At 49.4% G+C, this 22,244-nt stretch overlaps 1 protein-coding gene across 2 annotated transcripts in view; it reads right to left on the reverse strand.

Annotated features, from left to right (window-relative positions):
- Window positions 1-21,404, reverse strand: part of LOC109881944 (thioredoxin domain-containing protein 11) — a 30,248-nt gene extending 8,844 nt beyond the window's left edge. Inside the window, exons 1-10 of one of the 2 annotated variants that reach the window (XM_031811188.1) lie at window positions 21,001-21,404; window positions 16,886-17,102; window positions 15,949-16,046; window positions 13,235-13,364; window positions 12,469-12,562; window positions 11,852-11,964; window positions 10,643-10,846; window positions 9,653-10,427; window positions 950-1,101; window positions 1-17 (exon numbers count right to left, since the gene is read on the reverse strand). The exon at window positions 1-17 is cut by the window's left edge and continues 96 nt beyond it. In XM_031811188.1, coding sequence (XP_031667048.1) covers window positions 1-17; window positions 950-1,101; window positions 9,653-10,427; window positions 10,643-10,846; window positions 11,852-11,964; window positions 12,469-12,562; window positions 13,235-13,364; window positions 15,949-16,046; window positions 16,886-17,102; window positions 21,001-21,125 — 1,925 coding nt within the window. In that variant the 5' untranslated portion in view covers window positions 21,126-21,404. Of the gene's footprint in view, window positions 18-949; window positions 1,102-9,652; window positions 10,428-10,642; window positions 10,847-11,435; window positions 11,721-11,851; window positions 11,965-12,468; window positions 12,563-13,234; window positions 13,365-15,948; window positions 16,047-16,885; window positions 17,103-21,000 lie in introns of those variants that run through there. The other variant, XM_031811189.1, reaches the window with a different exon arrangement.
- Between the last annotated feature and the right edge of the window lie 840 nt (window positions 21,405-22,244).

Below are 22,244 nucleotides of genomic sequence, written 5' to 3' on the forward strand. Positions count from 1 at the left end.
TAGAACAGCACCACATCCTGTAGAACACAACACATTTTATATCCACACCACTGACTGTAGTAGAACAGCACCACATCCTGGAGAACACAACACATTTTATATCCACACCACTGACTGTAGTAGAACAGCACCACATCCTGGAGCCATAACCACTGACTGTAGTAGAACAGCACCACATCCTGTAGAACACAACACGTTTTATAGCCATAACCACTGACTGTAGTAGAACAGCACCACATCCTGGAGAACACAACACATTTTATAGCCACACCACTGACTGTAGTAGAACAGCACCACATCCTGGAGAACACAACATGTTTTATAGCCACACCACTGACTGTAGTAGAACAGCACCACATCCTGGAGAACACAACATGTTTTATAGCCATAACCACTGACTGTAGTAGAACAGCACCACATCCTGGAGAACACAACACATTTTATAGCCACACCACTGACTGTAGTAGAACAGCACCACATCCTGGAGAACACAACATGTATCACATTCATCAAGAAAAGCTGTTTTATAGCCATAACCCCTGTCCATCCTAGAAACCAGAAACCAGTCTGAACTGAACAACTACAACGTGTCTTTAAAGGTCTATCAAATCAAACCACACAGTTATTATGATGTTAAACCAGTGTGAGGTGGGGGTGAGGACCACCCTCCCTCTCCTGCTCCTCCTCACTCCTCCCTCTCCCTCCCTGCTCCTCCCTCTCCCTCCCTGCTCCTCCTCTCTCCCCTCCTAATTTTCCTCTCTGCTTTCTACTCCCTCTCCCTCCCTGCTCCTCCCTCTCCCTCCCTGCTCCTCCTCTCTCCCCTCCTAATTTTCCTCTCTGCTTTCTACTCCCTCTCCCTCCCTGCTCCTCTCTCCTCCCTCTCCCCTCCTAATTTTCCTCTCTCCTTTCTACTCCCTCTCCCTGGATGCCTCCTCTCTCTCTCACCCACCCTGTGAGGATCCATGACAGTAGTAAGGAAAGAGGTGGTGGTCAGCTCTGAGATGAGGGGTCTCTTCTGGGGCCTCTCCTCCTCCTCTCTCCTCCCCACCAGGCGTCTCTGCAGTGGGCTGTGGGAGGTGCTAAAGTTCCTGATGAACAACTCTGGAGGGACAAGACGACACACACATGGGTAAAGCTGTCTATTTTCCCTAGACCTGGCCTGGGTTCAAATACTATTAGAAATCTTCCAAATACTTTGCATTAGCCTGCCTGGCGTGCCAGATGGGTGGGGTTTGCCGTTTCAGGACTTTTCTATTGGTCCATTAAGCCAGGCAAGCTCAATCAAGCACAGCTGCAGAATTTTAAATGATTTCAAATGGTATTTAAACCCAGGTCTGTTTCCAAGTGGACAGTGACTCTGTAACAGTAGCTAGTTGACCCAGTAGCTCCCCAGAGACTCTGTAACAGTAGCTAGTTGACCCAGTAGCTCCCCAGAGACTCTAACAGTAGCTAGTTGACCCAGTAACTCCGTAACAGTAGCTAGTTGACCCAGTAGCTCTCCACTCTTACCCAGAGACTCTGTAACAGTAGCTAGTTGACCCAGTAACTCCCCAGTCTTACCCAGAGACTCTGTAACAGTAGCTAGTTGACCCAGTAGCTCCCCAGAGACTGGGTAACAGTAGCTAGTTGACCCAGTAACTCCCCAGAGACTCTAACAGTAGCTAGTTGACCCAGTAGCTCCCCAGAAACTGGGTAACAGTAGCTAGTTGACCCAGTAGCTCCCCAGAGACTGGGTAACAGTAGCTAGTTGACCCAGTAACTCTGTAACAGTAGCTAGTTGACCCAGTAGCTCCCCAGAGACTCTGTAACAGTAGCTAGTTGACCCAGTAGCTCCCCAGAGACTCTGTAACAGTAGCTAGTTGACCCAGTAGCTCCCCAGAGACTAACAGTAGCTAGTTGACCCAGTAGCTCCCCAGAGACTCTGTAACAGTATCTAGTTGACCCAGTAACTCCCCAGAGACTCTGTAACAGTAGCTAGTTGACCCAGTAGCTCCCCAGAGACTCTGTAACAGTAGCTAGTTGACCCAGTAGCTCCCCAGAGACTGGGTAACAGTAGCTAGTTGACCCAGTAGCTAGTTGACCCAGTAGCTCCCCAGAGACTCTGTAACAGTATCTAGTTGACCCAGTAACTCCCCAGAGACTCTGTAACAGTATCTAGTTGACCCAGTAACTCCCCAGAGACTCTGTAACAGTAGCTAGTTGACCCAGTAGCTCCCCAGAGACTCTGTAACAGTAGCTAGTTGACCCATAGCTCCCCAGAGACTAACAGTAGCTAGTTGACCCAGTAGCTCCCCAGAGACTAACAGTAGCTAGTTGACCCAGTAGCTCCCCAGAGACTCTGTAACAGTATCTAGTTGACCCAGTAACTCCCCAGAGACTCTGTAACAGTAGCTAGTTGACCCAGTAACTCCCCAGAGACTCTGTAACAGTAGCTAGTTGACCCAGTAGCTCCCCAGAGACTGGGTAACAGTAGCTAGTTGACCCAGTAGCTCCCCAGAGACTGGGTAACAGTAGCTAGTTGACCCAGTAGCTCCCCAGAGACTCTGTAACAGTATCTAGTTGACCCAGTAACTCCCCAGAGACTCTGTAACAGTAGCTAGTTGACCCAGTACCTCCCCAGAGACTCTGTAACAGTAGCTCGTTGACCCAGTAGCTCCCCAGTCTTATCTAGAGACTCTGTAACAGTAGTTAGTTGACCCAGTAACTCCCCAGTCTTACCCAGAGACTCTGTAACAGTAGCTAGTTGACCCAGTAGCCCCCCAGAGACTCTGTAACAGTAGCTAGTTGACCCAGTAACTCCCCAGTCTTACCCAGAGACTCTGTAACAGTAGCTAGTTGACCCAGTAGCTCCCCAGAGACTCTGTAACAGTAGCTAGTTGACCCAGTAACTCCCCAGAGACTCTGTAACAGTAGCTAGTTGACCCAGTAGCTCCCCAGTGACTCTGTAACAGTAGCTAGTTGACCCAGTAACTCCCCAGTCTTACCCAGAGACTCTGTAACAGTAGCTAGTTGACCCAGTAGCTCCCCAGAGACTCTGTAACAGTAGCTAGTTGACCCAGTAACTCCCCAGAGACTCTGTAACAGTAGCTAGTTGACCCAGTAACTCCCCAGAGACTCTAACAGTAGCTAGTTGACCCAGTAGCTCCCAGAGACTCTGCAACAGTAGCTAGTTGACCCAGTAGCTCCCCAGTGACTCTGTAACAGTAGCTAGTTGACCCAGTATCTCCCCAGTCTTACCCAGAGACTCTGTAACAGTAGCTAGTTGACCCAGTAGCTCCCCAGAGACTCTGTAACAGTAGCTAGTTGACCCAGTATCTCCCCGGTCTTACCCAGAGACTCTGTAACAGTAGCTAGTTGACCCAGTAGCTCCCCAGAGACTCTGTAACAGTAGCTAGTTGACCCAGTAGCTCCCCAGAGACTCTGTAACAGTAGCTAGTTGACCCAGTAGCTCCCCAGAGACTCTGTAACAGTAGCTAGTTGACCCAGTATCTCCCCAGTCTTACCCAGAGACTCTGTAACAGTAGCTAGTTGACCCAGTAACTCCCCAGTCTTACCCAGAGACTCTGTAACAGTAGATAGTTGACCCAGTAGCTCCTCAGTCTTACCCAGAGACTCTGTAACAGTAGCTAGTTGACCCAGTAGCTCCCCAGAGACTCTGTAACAGTAGCTAGTTGACCCAGTAGCTCCCCAGAGACTCTGTAACAATAGCTAGTTGACCCATAGCTCCCCAGAGACTAACAGTAGCTAGTTGACCCAGTAGCTCCCCAGTGACTCTGTAACAGTAGCTAGTTGACCCAGTATCTCCCCAGTCTTACCCAGAGACTCTGTAACAGTAGCTAGTTGACCCAGTAGCTCCCCAGAGACTCTGTAACAGTAGCTAGTTGACCCAGTATCTCCCCAGTCTTACCCAGAGACTCTGTAACAGTAGCTAGTTGACCCAGTATCTCCCCAGTCTTACCCAGACTCTGTAACAGTAGCTAGTTGACCCAGTAACTCCCCAGTCTTACCCAGAGACTCTGTAACAGTAGCTAGTTGACCCAGTAACTCCCCAGAGACTCTGTAACAGTAGCTAGTTGACCCAGTAGCTCCCCAGAGACTCTGTAACAGTAGCTAGTTGACCCAGTAGCTCCCCAGAGACTCTGTAACAGTAGCTAGTTGACCCAGTATCTCCCCAGTCTTACCCAGAGACTCTGTAACAGTAGCTAGTTGACCCAGTAACTCCCCAGTCTTACCCAGAGACTCTGTAACAGTAGCTAGTTGACCCAGTAGCTCCCCAGAGACTGGGTAACAGTAGCTAGTTGACCCAGTAGCTCCCCAGAAACTGGGTAACAGTAGCTAGTTGACCCAGTAACTCTGTAACAGTAGCTAGTTGACCCAGTAGCTCCCCAGAGACTCTGTAACAGTAGCTAGTTGACCCAGTAGCTCCCCAGAGACTCTGTAACAATAGCTAGTTGACCCATAGCTCCCCAGAGACTAACAGTAGCTAGTTGACCCAGTAGCTCCCCAGAGACTCTGTAACAGTAGCTAGTTGACCCAGTAGCTCCCCAGAGACTCTGTAACAGTAGCTAGTTGACCCAGTAGCTCCCCAGAGACTCTGTAACAGTAGCTAGTTGACCCAGTATCTCCCCAGAGACTGGGTAACAGTAGCTAGTTGACCCAGTAACTCCCCAGAGACTCTGTAACAGTATCTAGTTGACCCAGTAACTCCCCAGAGACTCTGTAACAGTAGCTAGTTGACCCAGTAGCTCCCCAGAGACTGGGTAACAGTAGCTAGTTGACCCAGTAGCTAGTTGACCCAGTAGCTCCCCAGAGACTCTGTAACAGTATCTAGTTGACCCAGTAACTCCCCAGAGACTCTGTAACAGTAGCTAGTTGACCCAGTAGCTCCCCAGAGACTGGGTAACAGTAGCTAGTTGACCCAGTAACTCTGTAACAGTAGCTAGTTGACCCAGTAGCTCCCCAGAGACTCTGTAACAGTATCTAGTTGACCCAGTAACTCCCCAGAGACTCTGTAACAGTATCTAGTTGACCCAGTAACTCCCCAGAGACTCTGTAACAGTAGCTAGTTGACCCAGTAGCTCCCCAGAGACTCTGTAACAGTAGCTAGTTGACCCATAGCTCCCCAGAGACTAACAGTAGCTAGTTGACCCAGTAGCTCCCCAGAGACTAACAGTAGCTAGTTGACCCAGTAGCTCCCCAGAGACTCTGTAACAGTATCTAGTTGACCCAGTAACTCCCCAGAGACTCTGTAACAGTAGCTAGTTGACCCAGTATCTCCCAGAGACTCTGTAACAGTAGCTAGTTGACCCAGTAGCTCCCCAGAGACTGGGTAACAGTAGCTAGTTGACCCAGTAGCTCCCCAGAGACTGGGTAACAGTAGCTAGTTGACCCAGTAGCTCCCCAGAGACTCTGTAACAGTATCTAGTTGACCCAGTAACTCCCCAGAGACTCTGTAACAGTAGCTAGTTGACCCAGTACCTCCCCAGAGACTCTGTAACAGTAGCTCGTTGACCCAGTAGCTGCCCAGTCTTATCTAGAGACTCTGTAACAGTAGTTAGTTGACCCAGTAACTCCCCAGTCTTACCCAGAGACTCTGTAACAGTAGCTAGTTGACCCAGTAGCTCCCCAGAGACTCTGTAACAGTAGCTAGTTGACCCAGTAACTCCCCAGTCTTACCCAGAGACTCTGTAACAGTAGCTAGTTGACCCAGTAGCTCCCCAGAGACTCTGTAACAGTAGCTAGTTGACCCAGTAACTCCCCAGAGACTCTAACAGTAGCTAGTTGACCCAGTAACTCCCCAGAGACTCTGTAACAGTAGCTAGTTGACCCAGTATCTCCCCAGAGACTCTGTGACAGTAGCTAGTTGACCCAGTAACTCCCCAGTCTTACCCAGAGACTCTGTAACAGTAGCTAGTTGACCCAGTAGCTCCCCAGTGACTCTGCAACAGTAGCTAGTTGACCCAGTAGCTCCCAGAGACTCTGCAACAGTAGCTAGTTGACCCAGTATCTCCCCAGTCTTACCCAGAGACTCTGTAACAGTAGCTAGTTGACCCAGTAGCTCCCCAGAGACTCTGTAACAGTAGCTAGTTTACCCAGTATCTCCCCAGTCTTACCCAGACTCTGTAACAGTAGCTAGTTGACCCAGTAACTCACCAGTCTTACCCAGAGACTCTGTAACAGTAGCTAGTTGACCCAGTAACTCCCCAGAGACTCTGTAACAGTAGCTAGTTGACCCAGTAGCTCCCCAGAGACTCTGTAACAGTAGCTAGTTGACCCAGTAGCTCCCCAGAGACTCTGTAACAGTAGCTAGTTGACCCAGTATCTCCCCAGTCTTACCCAGAGACTCTGTAACAGTAGCTAGTTGACCCAGTATCTCCCCAGTCTTACCCAGACTCTGTAACAGTAGCTAGTTGACCCAGTAACTCCCCAGTCTTACCCAGAGACTCTGTAACAGTAGCTAGTTGACCCAGTAACTCCCCAGAGACTCTGTAACAGTAGCTAGTTGACCCAGTAGCTCCCCAGAGACTCTGTAACAGTAGCTAGTTGACCCAGTAGCTCCCCAGAGACTCTGTAACAGTAGCTAGTTGACCCAGTATCTCCCCAGTCTTACCCAGAGACTCTGTAACAGTAGCTAGTTGACCCAGTAACTCCCCAGTCTTACCCAGAGACTCTGTAACAGTAGCTAGTTGACCCAGTAGCTCCCCAGTCTTACCCAGAGACTCTGTAACAGTAGCTAGTTGACCCAGTAACTCCCCAGTCTTACCCAGAGACTCTGTAACAGTAGCTAGTTGACCCAGTAGCTCCCCAGTCTTACCCAGAGACTCTGTAACAGTAGCTAGTTGACCCAGTAGCTCCCCAGAGACTGGGTAACAGTAGCTAGTTGACCCAGTAGCTCCCCAGAGACTCTGTAACAGTATCTAGTTGACCCAGTAACTCCCCAGAGACTCTGTAACAGTAGCTAGTTGACCCAGTAGCTCCCCAGAGACTCTGTAACAGTAGCTAGTTGACCCATAGCTCCCCAGAGACTAACAGTAGCTAGTTGACCCAGTAGCTCCCCAGAGACTAACAGTAGCTAGTTGACCCAGTAGCTCCCCAGAGACTCTGTAACAGTAGCTAGTTGACCCAGTAGCTCCCCAGAGACTCTGTAACAGTAGCTAGTTGACCCAGTATCTCCCCAGTCTTACACAGAGACTCTGTAACAGTAGCTAGTTGACCCAGCATCTCCCCAGTCTTACCCAGACTCTGTAACAGTAGCTAGTTGACCCAGTAACTCCCCAGTCTTACCCAGAGACTCTGTAACAGTAGCTAGTTGACCCAGTAACTCCCCAGAGACTCTGTAACAGTAGCTAGTTGACCCAGTAGCTCCCCAGAGACTCTGTAACAGTAGCTAGTTGACCCAGTATCTCCCCAGTCTTACACAGAGACTCTGTAACAGTAGCTAGTTGACCCAGTAACTCCCCAGAGACTCTGTAACAGTAGCTAGTTGACCCAGTAGCTCCCCAGAGACTCTGTAACAGTAGCTAGTTGACCCAGTATCTCCCCAGTCTTACACAGAGACTCTGTAACAGTAGCTAGTTGACCCAGTAACTCCCCAGTCTTACCCAGAGACTCTGTAACAGTAGCTAGTTGACCCAGTAGCTCCCCAGTCTTACCCAGAGACTCTGTAACAGTAGCTAGTTGACCCAGTAACTCCCCAGTCTTACCCAGAGACTCTGTAACAGTAGCTAGTTGACCCAGTAACTCCCCAGTCTTACCCAGAGACTCTGTAACAGTAGCTAGTTGACCCAGTAGCTCCCCAGAGACTGGGTAACAGTAGCTAGTTGACCCAGTAGCTCCCCAGAGACTCTGTAACAGTATCTAGTTGACCCAGTAACTCCCCAGAGACTCTGTAACAGTAGCTAGTTGACCCAGTAGCTCCCCAGAGACTCTGTAACAGTAGCTCGTTGACCCAGTAGCTCCCCAGTCTTATCTAGAGACTCTGTAACAGTAGTTAGTTGACCCAGTAACTCCCCAGTCTTACCCAGAGACTCTGTAACAGTAGCTAGTTGACCCAGTAGCTCCCCAGAGACTCTGTAACAGTAGCTCGTTGACCCAGTAGCTCCCCAGTCTTACCCAGAGACTCTGTACCAGTAGCTAGTTGACCCAGTAACTCCCCAGTCTTACCCAGAGACTCTGTAACAGTAGCTAGTTGACCCAGTAGCTCCCCAGAGACTCTGTAACAGTAGCTAGTTGACCCAGTAACTCCCCAGTCTTACCCAGAGACTGTGTAACAGTAGCTAGTTGACCCAGTAGCTCCCCAGTCTTACCCAGAGACTCTGTAACAGTAGCTAGTTGACCCAGTAACTCCCCAGTCTTACCCAGAGACTCTGTAACAGTAGCTAGTTGACCCAGTAGCTCCCCAGTCTTACCCAGAGACTCTGTAACAGTAGCTAGTTGACCCAGTAACTCCCCAGTCTTACCCAGAGACTCTGTAACAGTAGCTAGTTGACCCAGTAACTCCCCAGTCTTACCCAGAGACTCTGTAACAGTAGCTAGTTGACCCAGTAACTCCCCAGAGACTCTAACAGTAGCTAGTTGACCCAGTAACTCCCCAGAGACTCTGTACCAGTAGCTAGTTGACCCAGTAGCTCCCCAGTCTTACCCAGAGACTCTGTAACAGTAGCTAGTTGACCCAGTAACTCCCCAGAGACTCTGTAACAGTAGCTAGTTGACCCAGTAGCTTCCCAGTCTTACCCAGAGACTCTGTAACAGTAGCTAGTTGACCCAGTAACTCCCCAGAGACTCTGTAACAGTAGCTAGTTGACCCAGTAACTCCCCAGTCTTACCCAGAGACTCTGTACCAGTAGCTAGTTGACCCAGTAACTCCCCAGTCTTACCCAGAGACTCTGTAACAGTAGCTAGTTGACCCAGTAACTCCCCAGTCTTACCCAGAGACTCTGTAACAGTAGCTAGTTGACCCAGTAACTCCCCAGTCTTACCCAGAGACTCTGTACCAGTAGCTAGTTGACCCAGTAACTCCCCAGTCTTACCCAGAGACTCTGTAACAGTAGCTAGTTGACCCAGTAACTCCCCAGTCTTACCCAGAGACTCTGTAACAGTAGCTAGTTGACCCAGTAGCTCCCCAGAGACTCTGTAACAGTAGCTAGTTGACCCAGTAACTCCCCAGTCTTACCCAGAGACTCTGTAACAGTAGCTAGTTGACCCAGTAGCTCCCCAGTCTTACCCAGAGACTCTGTAACAGTAGCTAGTTGACCCAGTAGCTCCCCAGTCTTACCCAGAGACTCTGTAACAGTAGCTAGTTGACCCAGTAGCTCCCCAGTCTTACCCAGAGACTCTGTACCAGTAGCTAGTTGACCCAGTAGCTCCCCAGTCTTACCCAGAGACTCTGTAACAGTAGCTAGTTGACCCAGTAACTCCCCAGAGACTCTGTAACAGTAGCTAGTTGACCCAGTAGCTCCCCAGTCTTACCCAGAGACTCTGTAACAGTAGCTAGTTGACCCAGTAGCTCCCCAGAGACTCTGTAACAGTAGCTAGTTGACCCAGTAACTCCCCAGAGACTCTGTAACAGTAGCTAGTTGACCCAGTAGCTCTCCAGTCTTACCCAGAGACTCTGTAACAGTAGCTAGTTGACCCAGTAACTCCCCAGTCTTACCCAGAGACTCTGTAACAGTAGCGTTTCCTCTGTGGTCCAGAACGTAGTGCACCTCATCCTTCAGGTTCACGATGGTCGCAAACGACTGTGCGCCATCACCTGTCCCGTTGCCTAGCAACTTTCCTAACTCCCCCAGGCCACCACCACCCATCTCGTTGTTGCCTAGCGCCCCGAGACGCACCGCCAGCGGCCAGTGGAGGGCGGAGTCCAGGATGTAGAACCTGAGCGTCTTATTTGTCCGACACCTCAACCCTTTAATCCCGCCTGCTTCCTGGTCCTGGGAGGACGGGGAGGAGTCCTGGGAGGAGGATGGTGAGGGAGGGGGTGTCCCTAACCCCTCGTTGTCTAGCCCTAGCCACTGCTGTGGGAGCAGGGAAACCCCTAGCTGTCCCAGAGTTCTACAACAGGCACTATAGTGCCATGACGACGGGCTGTAGCTACTCAGGATGTTACTACAGGCAACCGTTGTCGCCGTCGCAGCAACAGGTAGGCAGCATCGTCTGATGTAGGACTGGAGCACGGCAGCGCCACCTGATGTCTGGGAGGGGAAGGTGCACAGGGGAGAGCGACCCGGATTGGACTGGTTGAGACAAAGCTCACAAACCCTGGAGGTGGAGCCTGGGAGGGGGTGTGGCCTGGGCAGAACCACTGAGAGGCAGCAGAGAGGGGGGGACAGAGGCTGGGAGGGTCCACTGTAGTAGTAGTGGTCAGAGGGGTGGTGGTGGTGGTGAGGGGAGTCGCTACAGGAATGGTAGCGAACCGCGACGTCTGCAATCTAGAAGGGGGTCGAAGAGTTCAATTAATGTGGATATAAAAATTGAGAGATTTAGACACTCATCTTCAGAGATCTGAAGCCGTCTGACTACATTCATCTAGATGGAACAATTCACAATGATGTTCTCGAGCCACGTTTTATTCTTCATCACATCAAAATAGTAAATGTATTTTATTATTGTTTTAAGGGTCGTCGTTGTTGTCATGGTGACTCACCTGCGTCAGCAGCGGGTCGGGGCCGTGCCCCAGGGGATTGTGGGGCAGGAAGAGCAGGAGGGCAGGGCCTTTGGTCAGTTCCTGCTCCAGAAGGCGGGACTTAGCACCAGTCGGCGCCAGCCATTGGAGGACGGTCTCGCGGTGCTCAAAGACCCAGGAACAGATGCCTTCAGAGGTGAAGTTACGCTCCCAACTAGGGAAAATCTGAGGGGGGAGGGAGGAGGTGGGAGAGAGAGTGGATAGAGGGGGGGGGACGGGGGAGAGAGGGGATAGAGGAGAGAGAGGGGGGATAGAGAGGGGAGAGAGAAAGGTAAAGCTAAACCTCCATAGGAACAAATGACAGTACCAGAAGTTTTTCCTGAATATTTGACCCGACCAGGAGAAAGTCACTATCGCATTAGAGGAAACCAAGACTACTCTCAGGGCCAGCCTGCTGGGGCTCACTAGCAGGAGTGACTTTTCCCAGCAGGTTAGGATAATTAACATGGCAGGTAAGGATAATTAACATGGCAGGTAAGGATAATTAACGTGGCAGGCTAGGATAATTAACGTGGCAGGTTAGGATAGTTAACGTGGCAGGTTAGGATAATTAGGTTAAGGTTAAGAAAAGGGTTAGCTAAAATTGTCCCCTGATCTACAACCAGGTCTGCCATAAAAAAAAAACAGTCTTGGTTTCCACTAATGCGACTCTGGGCCCTGACAAGTCTGTTTGTCACGTGCTGATGACATCACCACTGAGCAGTGAGGAGTTGAAGTGTCGGTAGACAAGGGGGGTGGGCGTGTGTCGACTGACCAATGAGGAGTTGAAGTGTCGGTAGACAAGGGGGGTGGGCGTGTGTCGACTGACCAATGAGGAGTTGAAGGGGGGTGGGCGTGTGTCGACTGACCAATGAGGAGTTGAAGTGTCAGTAGACAAGGAGGGTGGGCGTGTGTCGACTGACCAATGAGGAGTTGAAGGGGGGTGGGCGTGTGTCGACTGATCAATGAGGAGTTGAAGTGTCGGTAGACAAGGGGGGTGGGCATGTGTCGACTGACCAATGAGGAGTTGAAGGGGGGTGGGCATGTGTCGACTGACCAATGAGGAGTTGAAGGGGGGTGGGCGTGTGTCGACTGATCAATGAGGAGTTGAAGTGTCGGTAGACAAGGGGGGTGGGCGTGTGTCGACTGACCAATGAGGAGTTGAAGGGGGGTGGGCGTGTGTCGACTGACCAATGAGGAGTTGAAGTGTCGGTGCAGGTAGACGGTCTGGTCATCTCTGACTGAGATGGACTCTGCCACCTGTCTACTGGTCACCACCCCGAAACGCACTGCACCACGGAAGTCTGAGGCAGGGAAGAGCAACACACACTTTCATTCATCTTTTACTTCTCATTTCTATAGTCAAAGAACTAGAATGAGTAGAACAGGCCTTGCTATGTATTGGGCAGAGCTTCCAAGTCTGGTCTATTTGTTCTATTTCAATGGCTATGACATTCTACTCCGGTGGCAAAACCCCAGCAGGTAGCGGTTATCAAAGAGACACTGGATTAGAGGACTTACATTTATCCATCAACAACATGGATGTTAATGTTTAGCTTACCTCTCTTCAGGGCTTTAGCATGTAGCATGTTAGCATGTAGCGGTTAGCTTACATCTCTTCGGGGCTTTAGGGAGTTAGCCAGTTAGCATGTAGCGGTTAGCTTACCTCTCTTCGGGGCTTTAGGGAGTTAGCATGTAGCGGTTAGCTTACCTCTCTTCGGGGCTTTAGGGAGTTAGTATGTAGCGGTTAGCTTACCTCTCTTCAGGTCTTTAGCATGTAGCATGTTAGCATGTAGCAGTTAGCTTACCTCTCTTCAAGGCCTGCAGAGCTGAGGAGAGGTATGTGATGTAGCCGGGAGGCTGAGGAGAAGAGTTGAACTGAAAATAACCCACTACCCCCGGCTGGGAGGCAGGAGAGGAGAACAGACATGAAACACGTGACTTGGGTTGCAAAAATCTGGTAACTTCCTCAAAATTCAAAGGTTTTCCAGAAACCTTGGTTAGAGGATTCTGGATTTCCTGTTTACTCCCTCCCGATTCCGTGAATCCTCCCAACAGGATTTCTGTTCAACCTGGGCATTCTGGGAAAGGTATTGTGACATCACAGGTCATAGAAGCAGTAAACCATGTCAGAAAGACTCACTTTTAATCTAGGTCTTATCTACAGGCTAAACCCTGCTAGCGAAACAAACCAGGCTCTCTGTTGTGACAGACAGAGGCACTACAGAAAGGATTAACCAAGAAACTGGCTAAACAGCTCCTCCACAACATAACACCCTCCACCATACCGTACACGACACCTGACCCACAGGTACACCACACCTAGTGGACCACTCCCAAATGGCACCCGGTTCCCTATATATAGGTGTCCTACTGTTTAACCATAGCCCTGTAGGGCACGATAAAGGGAACAGGGTTCCATTTGAGATATTGTCACTCATTGTGACATCATTACATAGAACTCTTGTCTTTCAACAGAAAATAACACCCAAAGCATAACACTAATTTCCTCTCATCTCTTTGTTTCTCTGCCTTTATTCTTATTCCCTTCAGCATCAACCTCACCCATCATACCTCGTGATAAGACAGGAAGTCTTGTAGTGTGGCTCGTGATGGTAGGTAGGTCAGTGGGGTGATGACTCTCAGGATGAACCTCTCTACATAGGAAGCCAGGAACGGACCCTTGTACTCTATAGGGCCAAACCTCCAGAGACAGACAGGGGGGGGCCAGACACAACATGTCAGAGTAAGAGGACCCATTTAGAACCAGACAGGGGGGGACAGATACAACATGTCAGAGTAGGAGGACCCATTTAGAACCAGACAGGGGGGGGACAGATACAACATGTCAGAGTAGGAGGACCCGTTTAGAACCAGACAGGGGGGGGGGGGGCAGATACAACATGTCAGAGTAGGAGGACCCATTTAGAACCAGACAGGGGGGGGGGGGGGGCAGATACAACATGTCAGAGTAGGAGGACCCATTTAGAACCAGACAGGGGGGGGGGGGGGAGAGATACAACATGTCAGAGTAGGAGGACCCATTTAGAACCAGACAGGGGGGGGGGGGGGGGGGGAGAGATACAACATGTCAGAGTAGGAGGACCCATTTAGAACCAGACAGGGGGGGGACAGATACAACATGTCAGAGTAGGAGGACCCATTTAGAACCAGACAGGGGGGGGGGGGGGAGAGATACAACATGTCAGAGTAGGAGGACCCATTTAGAACCAGACAGGGGGGGGGGGGAGAGATACAACATGTCAGAGTAGGAGGACCCATTTAGAACCAGACAGGGGGGGGGGGGAGAGATACAACATGTCAGAGTAGGAGGACCCATTTAGAACCAGACAGGGGGGGGACAGATACAACATGTCAGAGTAGGAGGGCCCATTTAGAACCAGACAGGGGGGGGGGGGGCAGATACAACATGTCAGAGTAGGAGGACCCATTTAGAACCAGACAGGGGGGGGGGGGGGAGAGATACAACATGTCAGAGTAGGAGGACCCATTTAGAACCAGACAGGGGGGGGACAGATACAACATGTCAGAGTAGGAGGACCCATTTAGAACCAGACAGGGGGGGGGGGGCAGATACAACATGTCAGAGTAGGAGGACCCATTTAGAACCAGACAGGGGGGGGGGGGGGGGGGGCAGATACAACATGTCAGAGTAGGAGGACCCATTTAGAACCAGACAGGGGGGGGGGGGGGGGGGAGAGATACAACATGTCAGAGTAGGAGGACCCATTTAGAACCAGACAGGGGGGGGGGGGGGGGCAGATACAACATGTCAGAGTAGGAGGACCCATTTAGAACCAGACAGGGGGGGGGGGGGGGGGGGGGGGGGCAGATACAACATGTCAGAGTAGGAGGACCCATTTAGAACCAGACAGGGGGGGGACAGATACAACATGTCAGAGTAGGAGGACCCATTTAGAACCAGACAGGGGGGGGGGGGCAGATACAACATGTCAGAGTAGGAGGACCCATTTAGAACCAGACAGGGGGGGGGGGGGGGCAGATACAACATGTCAGAGTAGGAGGACCCATTTAGAACCAGACAGGGGGGGGGGGGGGGGGAGATACAACATGTCAGAGTAGGAGGACCCATTTAGAACCAGACAGGGGGGGGACAGATACAACATGTCAGAGTAGGAGGACCCATTTAGAACCAGACAGGGGGGGGGGGCAGATACAACATGTCAGAGTAGGAGGACCCATTTAGAACCAGACTTTAGATTACGTGGTCAGAGGGGGAATAATACCTCATGAAGTAAACAGAATATTATCACAACGACAGTAACAACCAAACAAGACAACATGAATAGACTAGATTCTCCCTCTAGATATAAAATGAATAGACTAGATTCTCCCTCTAGATATAAAATGAATAGACTAGATTCTCCCTCTAGATATAAAATGAATAGACTAGATTCTCCCTCTAGATATAAAATGAATAGACTAGATTCTCCCTCTAGATATAAAATGAATAGACTAGATTCTCCCTCTAGATATAAAATGAATAGACTAGATTCTCCCTCTAGATATAAAATGAATAGACTAGATTCTCCCTCTAGATATAAAATGAATAGACTAGATTCTCCCTCTAGATATAAAATGAATAGACTAGATTCTCCCTCTAGATATAAAATGAATAGACTAGATTCTCCCTCTAGATATAAAATGAATAGACTAGATTCTCCCTCTAGATATAAAATGAATAGACTAGATTCTCCTCTAGAACAGGTGGATGACAGGGTATAGATAGAGCAACTAGACTAAATGTCATTTAACTTCACGAGAACAGGTGGATGACAGTCTAGTCTAGTCGCTCTAGTTGATCCATGTCATCTACCTGTTCTAGTGCAGTTAAATGAGATAGGGTATAGTCTAGTTGTTTTATATCTAGCTCATTTAACTGCACTAGAACAGGTAGATGACAGGGTATAGATATAGAGCAACTAGACTACCTCTTGTAGAACAGGTGGATGACAGGGTATAGATATAGAGCAACTAGACTATATCTCCTTTACCTCTTGTAGAACAGGTGGATGACAGGGTATAGATATAGAGCAACTAGACTATATCTCCTTTACCTCTTGTAGAACAGGTGGATGACAGGGTATAGATATAGAGCAACTAGACTATATCTCCTTTACCTCTTGTAGAACAGGTAGATGACAGGGTATAGATATAGAGCAACTAGACTATATCTCCTTTACCTCTTGTAGAACAGGTGGATGACAGGGTATAGATATAGAGCAACTAGACTATATTTCCTTTACCTCTTGTAGAACAGGTGGATGACAGGGTATTGGTAGAAGCTCTTCTGTTTCCTGCATTTCCCCTGGCTCCACCAACAGTTCACTGCCACAAACTGCACCTGTACAAACGGTGCAGAAAGCAGAGGCAGAATAAGACCACAGCACACCACCTGCACAGACCAGGAGTCCCATTTATAAACAACTTCAGAATTTAATACAGTAACTAGGAGGTGTATTGAGTTGTACTGTCTACAGTAGAAACAGACTGGCAACCTGACTATATAGCACCATACTGTAGCTGTGTAATAGACCAGGGGTATATTCATTAGTCCAAAACCGTTGCATAAACATTTGGTCTGTTGCAAAACATTTTGCAACAGAAACCTCTTCCTCCAAATGGAAAACATTTTGCAATGAAAACAAGTTTCTATACAACAAATTCAAGTAGGTCCCACCCTGTTTGCTTCCTGAGCAGTAAACGGTTTCCATTGCAAAAGGTTCTGCAACAGGCCAAACGTTTTGCAAACGTCTGTGACGAATGAATACAACCCTGTTCTGAAATATACTGTTCTGAACCAACCCTCAGCACGATAAGCCAGTCCACAATGTGCAGTTCCCTGCCTGCCTTGGCCAGCCTCCGGGCGACCTCTTGGCGAGTGGCGATGGAGTGTGAGCGTGTGTGTGTGAGCGTGTGTGCGCGTGTATGTGCGCGTGTTTTCCTGCATGTGTGTGCGTACATTCCTGTGTGTGTACCTGTTTGACCAGCCTCCGTGCGACCTCCTGGACCTCGTGGCGAGCGGCGATGGAGTGTGTGTGTGTACCTGTTTGACCAGCCTCTGTGCGACCTCCTGGACCTCGTGGCGAGCGGCGATGGAGTGTGTGTGTGTACCTGTTTGACCAGCCTTCGGGCGACCTCCTGGACCTCGTGGCGATGGAGTGTGAGCGTGTGTGTGTGTACCTGTCTGGCCAGCCTCCGGGCGACCTCCTGGACCTCGTGGCGAGCGGCGATGGAGTGAGCACACCAGGGAGCGTAGAAGAAGATGACGGACACCTCTGCCGCGCCCCTCAGCCTCTCCACCTGCTCCAGCTGACCCAGGTACAGGTCCACTACAGGGGCCTCGGCAGAGAAGAACCTCACCGGGGGACGCGCCGACGCAACCACATTCTTAGCCCGGCTAGACAGAGGGAGAGAGAGACAGAGAGACAGAGAGAGAAAGACAGGAAAGGACTTCGATACAAGTTGCTTATAATTTGTCTCATCTTGAAATAAGTTGTGTGTAACAACATACGTTGAGTCTTCTCTAGGCCTTCCTCATTCTAACATGTCAGTCCATCCATAACCACTCAGTCTAAATGACCATTTAAATCATGAGACAGGCGACTGGCAGACAGTCCGTCTCTGACGACGAGCAGCAGGACATGAGACAGGCAGACAGTCAGTCTCTGACGACGAGCAGCAGGACATGAGACAGGCGACAGTCTCTGACGACGAGCAGCAGGACATGAGACAGGCGACAGTCTCTGACGACGAGCAGCAGGACATGAGACAGGCGACAGTCTCTGACGACGAGCAGCAGGACATAAGACAGGCGACAGTCTCTGACGACGAGCAGCAGGACGAGACAGGCGACAGTCAGTCTCTGACGACGAGCAGCAGGACATGAGACAGGCGACAGTCTCTGACGACGAGCAGCAGGACATGAGACAGGCGACTGGCAAACAGTGAGTCTCTGACGACGAGCAGCAGGGCATGAGACAGGCAGACAGTGAGTCTCTGACGACGAGCAGCAGGGCATGAGACAGGCGACAGTCTCTGACGACGAGCAGCAGGGCATGAGACAGGCGACAGTATGACGACAAGCAGCAGGACATGAGACAGGCGACAGTCTGACGACGAGCAGCAGGACATGAGACAGGCGACTGGCAGACAGTGAGTCTGACGACGAGCAGCAGGACATAAGACAGGCGACAGTCTCTGACGACGAGCAGCAGGACACGAGACAGGCGACAGTCAGTCTCTGACGACGAGCAGCAGGACATGAGACAGGCGACAGTCTCTGACGACGAGCAGCAGGACATGAGACAGGCGACAGTCTCTGACGACGAGCAGCAGGACATGAGACAGGCGACAGTCTCTGACGACGAGCAGCAGGACATGAGACAGGCGACTGGCAGACAGTGAGTCTCTGACGACGAGCAGCAGGACATGAGACAGGCGACAGTCTCTGACGACGAGCAGCAGGACATGAGACAGGCGACAGTCTCTGACGACGAGCAGCAGGACATGAGACAGGTGACTAGCAATACGGACAAACAAAACACAACAATGATGGCCTCCCACTGTAGGGTCCAGTGTGTATGAACAGAAAATAGACAAACAGTGATCTAGCTGCACTGCAACGTTTTATAGAAAACAGACCCTAAAACAGCTGTCTGGATTAGAACGCACATTGAACACGTCACGGTTCTCGATCTACAACACCACTAGCGACCCAAACAAAGTGTGAAGTTACATGTCTCGGTAGAGATACCCAACCAACGAGCCGATGATTTCCACATCAAACACACTGCAGGCGAGTTAGCCTACACTGTTCTCTACCTATAAAAAGAGTTGCTTACAGCCGCACTAGGGTCAGACAGCCGCACTAGGGTCAGACAGCCGCACTAGGGTCAGACAGCCGCACTAGGGTCAGACAGCCGCACTAGGGTCAGACAGCATTCTTCTGTAGATTAAGCCGGTGACAGACGTGGATCCATGACCCAGGATTACCTGACATGATGACACCTTGCTTGCTGTTTGGGGTTTTAGGCTGGGTTTCTGTACAGCACTTTGAGATATCAGCTGATGTACGAAGGGCTATATAAATAAATACATTTGATTTGATCGGAAAAGCGTACCTCAATCCAGGGATGAGAAATTAGTTGTATTGAGAGTTCTATTCCGGAATTGTCCCATTGTCCCAACTGTTACACCAAGAAGCTTGAACGACCGCTAAACAACCTATCCATTCAATTCAATTCAAGGGCTTTATTGGCATGGGAAACATGTGTTAACATTCTCTAATGGGTCAGTTTGGAGAACAACTCATTTCTAAAGCCTGGATTGAGATGTGTTTTTCCGAGCCATATCTCGCACCGACTTCGTAGTGTGTTAATCTACTCAGGAATGCTGTTCGACCCCAGTGCAGTTGTAATCAAGCGGGTCGGATCTGATGGCTAACCATAACTATTAGCTATTGGAACAGAGGCTGAAGTTGTAACTTTAACAGTTTTACTAGACAGATAGTTAGATCAGGGGGTTTTACTAGACAGATAGCTAGATCAGGGGTTTTACTAGACAGATAGTTAGATCAGGGGTTTTACTAGACAGATAGTTAGATCAGGTGGGTTTTACTAGACAGATAGTTAGATCAGGGGTTTTACTAGACAGATAGTTAGATCAGGGGTTTTACTAGACAGATAGTTAGATCAGGGGGTTTTACTAGACAGATAGTTAGATCAGGGGTTTTACTAGACAGATAGTTAGATCAGGGGTTTTACTAGACAGATAGTTAGATCAGGGGTTTTACTAGACAGATAGCTAGATCAGGTGGGTTTTACTAGACAGATAGTTAGATCAGGGGTTTTACTAGACAGATAGATCAGGGGTTTTACTAGACAGATAGTTAGATCAGGGGTTTTACTAGACAGATAGTTAGATCAGGGGTTTTACTAGACAGATAGTTAGATCAGGGGTTTTACTAGACAGATAGTTAGATCAGGGGTTTTACTAGACAGATAGTTAGATCAGGGGTTTTACTAGACAGATAGTTAGATCAGGGGTTTTACTAGACAGATAGTTAGATCAGGGGTTTTACTAGACAGATAGTTAGATCAGGGGTTTTACTAGACAGATAGTTAGATCAGGGGTTTTACTAGACAGATAGTTAGATCAGGGGGTTTTACTAGACAGATAGTTAGATCAGGGGTTTTACTAGACAGATAGTTAGATCAGGGGTTTTACTAGACAGATAGCTAGATCAGGGGTTTTTACCTCTCCTCTGGGACCCCCAGTTGGCTAGACAGATAGCTACATCAGGGGGTTTTACTAGACAGATAGTTAGATCAGGGGGTTTTACTAGACAGATAGTTAGATCAGGGGGTTTTACTAGACAGATAGTTAGATCAGGGGGTTTTACTAGACAGATAGCTAGATCAGGGGGTTTTACTAGACAGATAGTTAGATCAGGGTGTTTTACTAGACAGATAGCTAGATCAGGGGTTTTTACCTCTCCTCTGGGACCCCCAGTTGGCTAGACAGATAGTTAGATCAGGGGGTTTTTACCTCTCCTCTGGGACCCCCAGTTGGCTAGACAGATAGTTAGATCAGGGGGGTTTTACTAGACAGATTGTTAGATCAGGTGGGTTTTTACCTCTGGGACCCCCAGTTGGCTAGACAGATAGCTAGATCAGGGGGGTTTTACCTCTCCTCTGGGACCCCCAGTTGGCTAGACAGATAGTTAGATCAGGGGGGTTTTACCTCTGGGACCCCCAGTTGGCTAGACAGATAGCTAGATCAGGTGGGTTTTACTAGACAGATAGCTAGATCAGGGGTTTTACTAGACAGATAGCTAGATCAGGGGGTTTTTACCTCGGGGACCCCCAGTTGGCTAGACAGATAGCTAGATCAGGTGGGTTTTACTAGACAGATAGCTAGATCAGGGGTTTTACTAGACAGATAGCTAGATCAGGGGGTTTTACCTCGGGGACCCCCAGTTGGCTAGACAGATAGATCAGGGGGTTTTACCTTTCCTCGGGGACCCCCAGTTGGCTAGACAGATAGCTAGATCAGGTGGGTTTTACCTCGGGGACCCCCAGTTGGCTAGACAGATAGCTAGATCAGGTGGGTTTTACCTCGGGGACCCCCAGTTGTTTTTGATCTATTCCAGAGTAAGCACACCTGAATCAACGAATCATCAAGCCGTTGTGAATTAGGTGAGCTTGTTCAGGGACACAACAAAACTGTCAAATGCCAGGTGGTTTGTCACTAAAAACCACAGATAACTGCCGGTAGATGCGAACGATGTTACCTACCTGCAGGTAAATGTAACGGCCAGTAGTAGCAGGACGCTCAGCAGTATCGCCCCGCAGACAAGCACTGGTCTCCGGGCCATCAGTCTAGACACCTGCCTTAGAGACTGCCGCAGCCACCGAAGCATTACAGGGAACTACCCGGCTATCCCTCCCATCGGATCTACACGCCCTGGCGGTACAAGGCCATTCAGCTAGCGGGCGGGGAGGTTGTAGGTTCCGCGATGCGCGGTAGGGTTATTGTAGGTTCCGTAGGTTGCACATTTATCGTGTTTTAGGCAGAGTTTAGTTCAAACACGAACAAGCCAACCTTCCTTCCCCACGTAGACTTAGCTACTTCCGCAATGACGCTGCTCCACGTCAAGGGAGCGTCGGGAAGTAATCGGTCAAATCGGAAAAGTAGAATCGTTAGAATTTATTGTAGTAGTAGTTCAATATTCAATCAGAATAAAAGTGTCTTAAACTATGAATTGCTTATAGAAAAAACTACTCCATTGCTTATAGTTCTAAATGGATACGTATTGCATCGTCAAAAGTAAGGTGGTTGTTTTTGTAAGGTTTCGTGTTACCAATTGTTTCGTTATTGTCAGATTGTCTCTCAAACTGCAAAACCGCAGCTGCCATATCTGTGGTATTACTGTCAAAGACCGCTAGGTCGGGTTCGTTCTCCACTGCAATGCTTTCTCTGAGTTTTGGGCATTGCAGGCGAATTTAAAGGCGAGACTGACTAATACAAATAATATTGCATAATAAATACTCGATATTATTTGTAGATCAGTCGGTCACAATTTCAGTCAGTTGGTCACAAATTACACATGACACATCACGTTTTTGAAGCAGTCATTCTTACATTTTTATTTATTTAACTAGGCAAGAACAAATTCTTATTTACAATGACGGCCTACCGGGGAACAGCGGGATAACTGCCTTGTTACAGAACGAGAGACTTTTACCTTGTCAGCTCGGGGATTCAAGCCAACAATCTTTCGGTTACTGGCCCTACATTCTAACCACTAGGCTACCTGCCGCCCCTACACTCTAACCACTAGGCTACCTGCCGCCCCTACACTCTAACCACTAGGCTACCTGCCGACCCTACACTCTAACCACCAGGCTACCTGCCGCCCCTACACTCTAACCACCAGGCTACCTGCCGCCCCTACACTCTAACCACTAGGCTACCTTCCACCTCTACACTCTAACCACTAGGCTACCTGCCGCCCCTACACTCTAACCACTAGGCTGCC

This window comes from Oncorhynchus kisutch, unplaced genomic scaffold (assembly GCF_002021735.2).
Source record: "Oncorhynchus kisutch isolate 150728-3 unplaced genomic scaffold, Okis_V2 Okis01b-Okis20b_hom, whole genome shotgun sequence".
NCBI classification, from domain to species: Eukaryota; Metazoa; Chordata; class Actinopteri; order Salmoniformes; family Salmonidae; genus Oncorhynchus; species Oncorhynchus kisutch.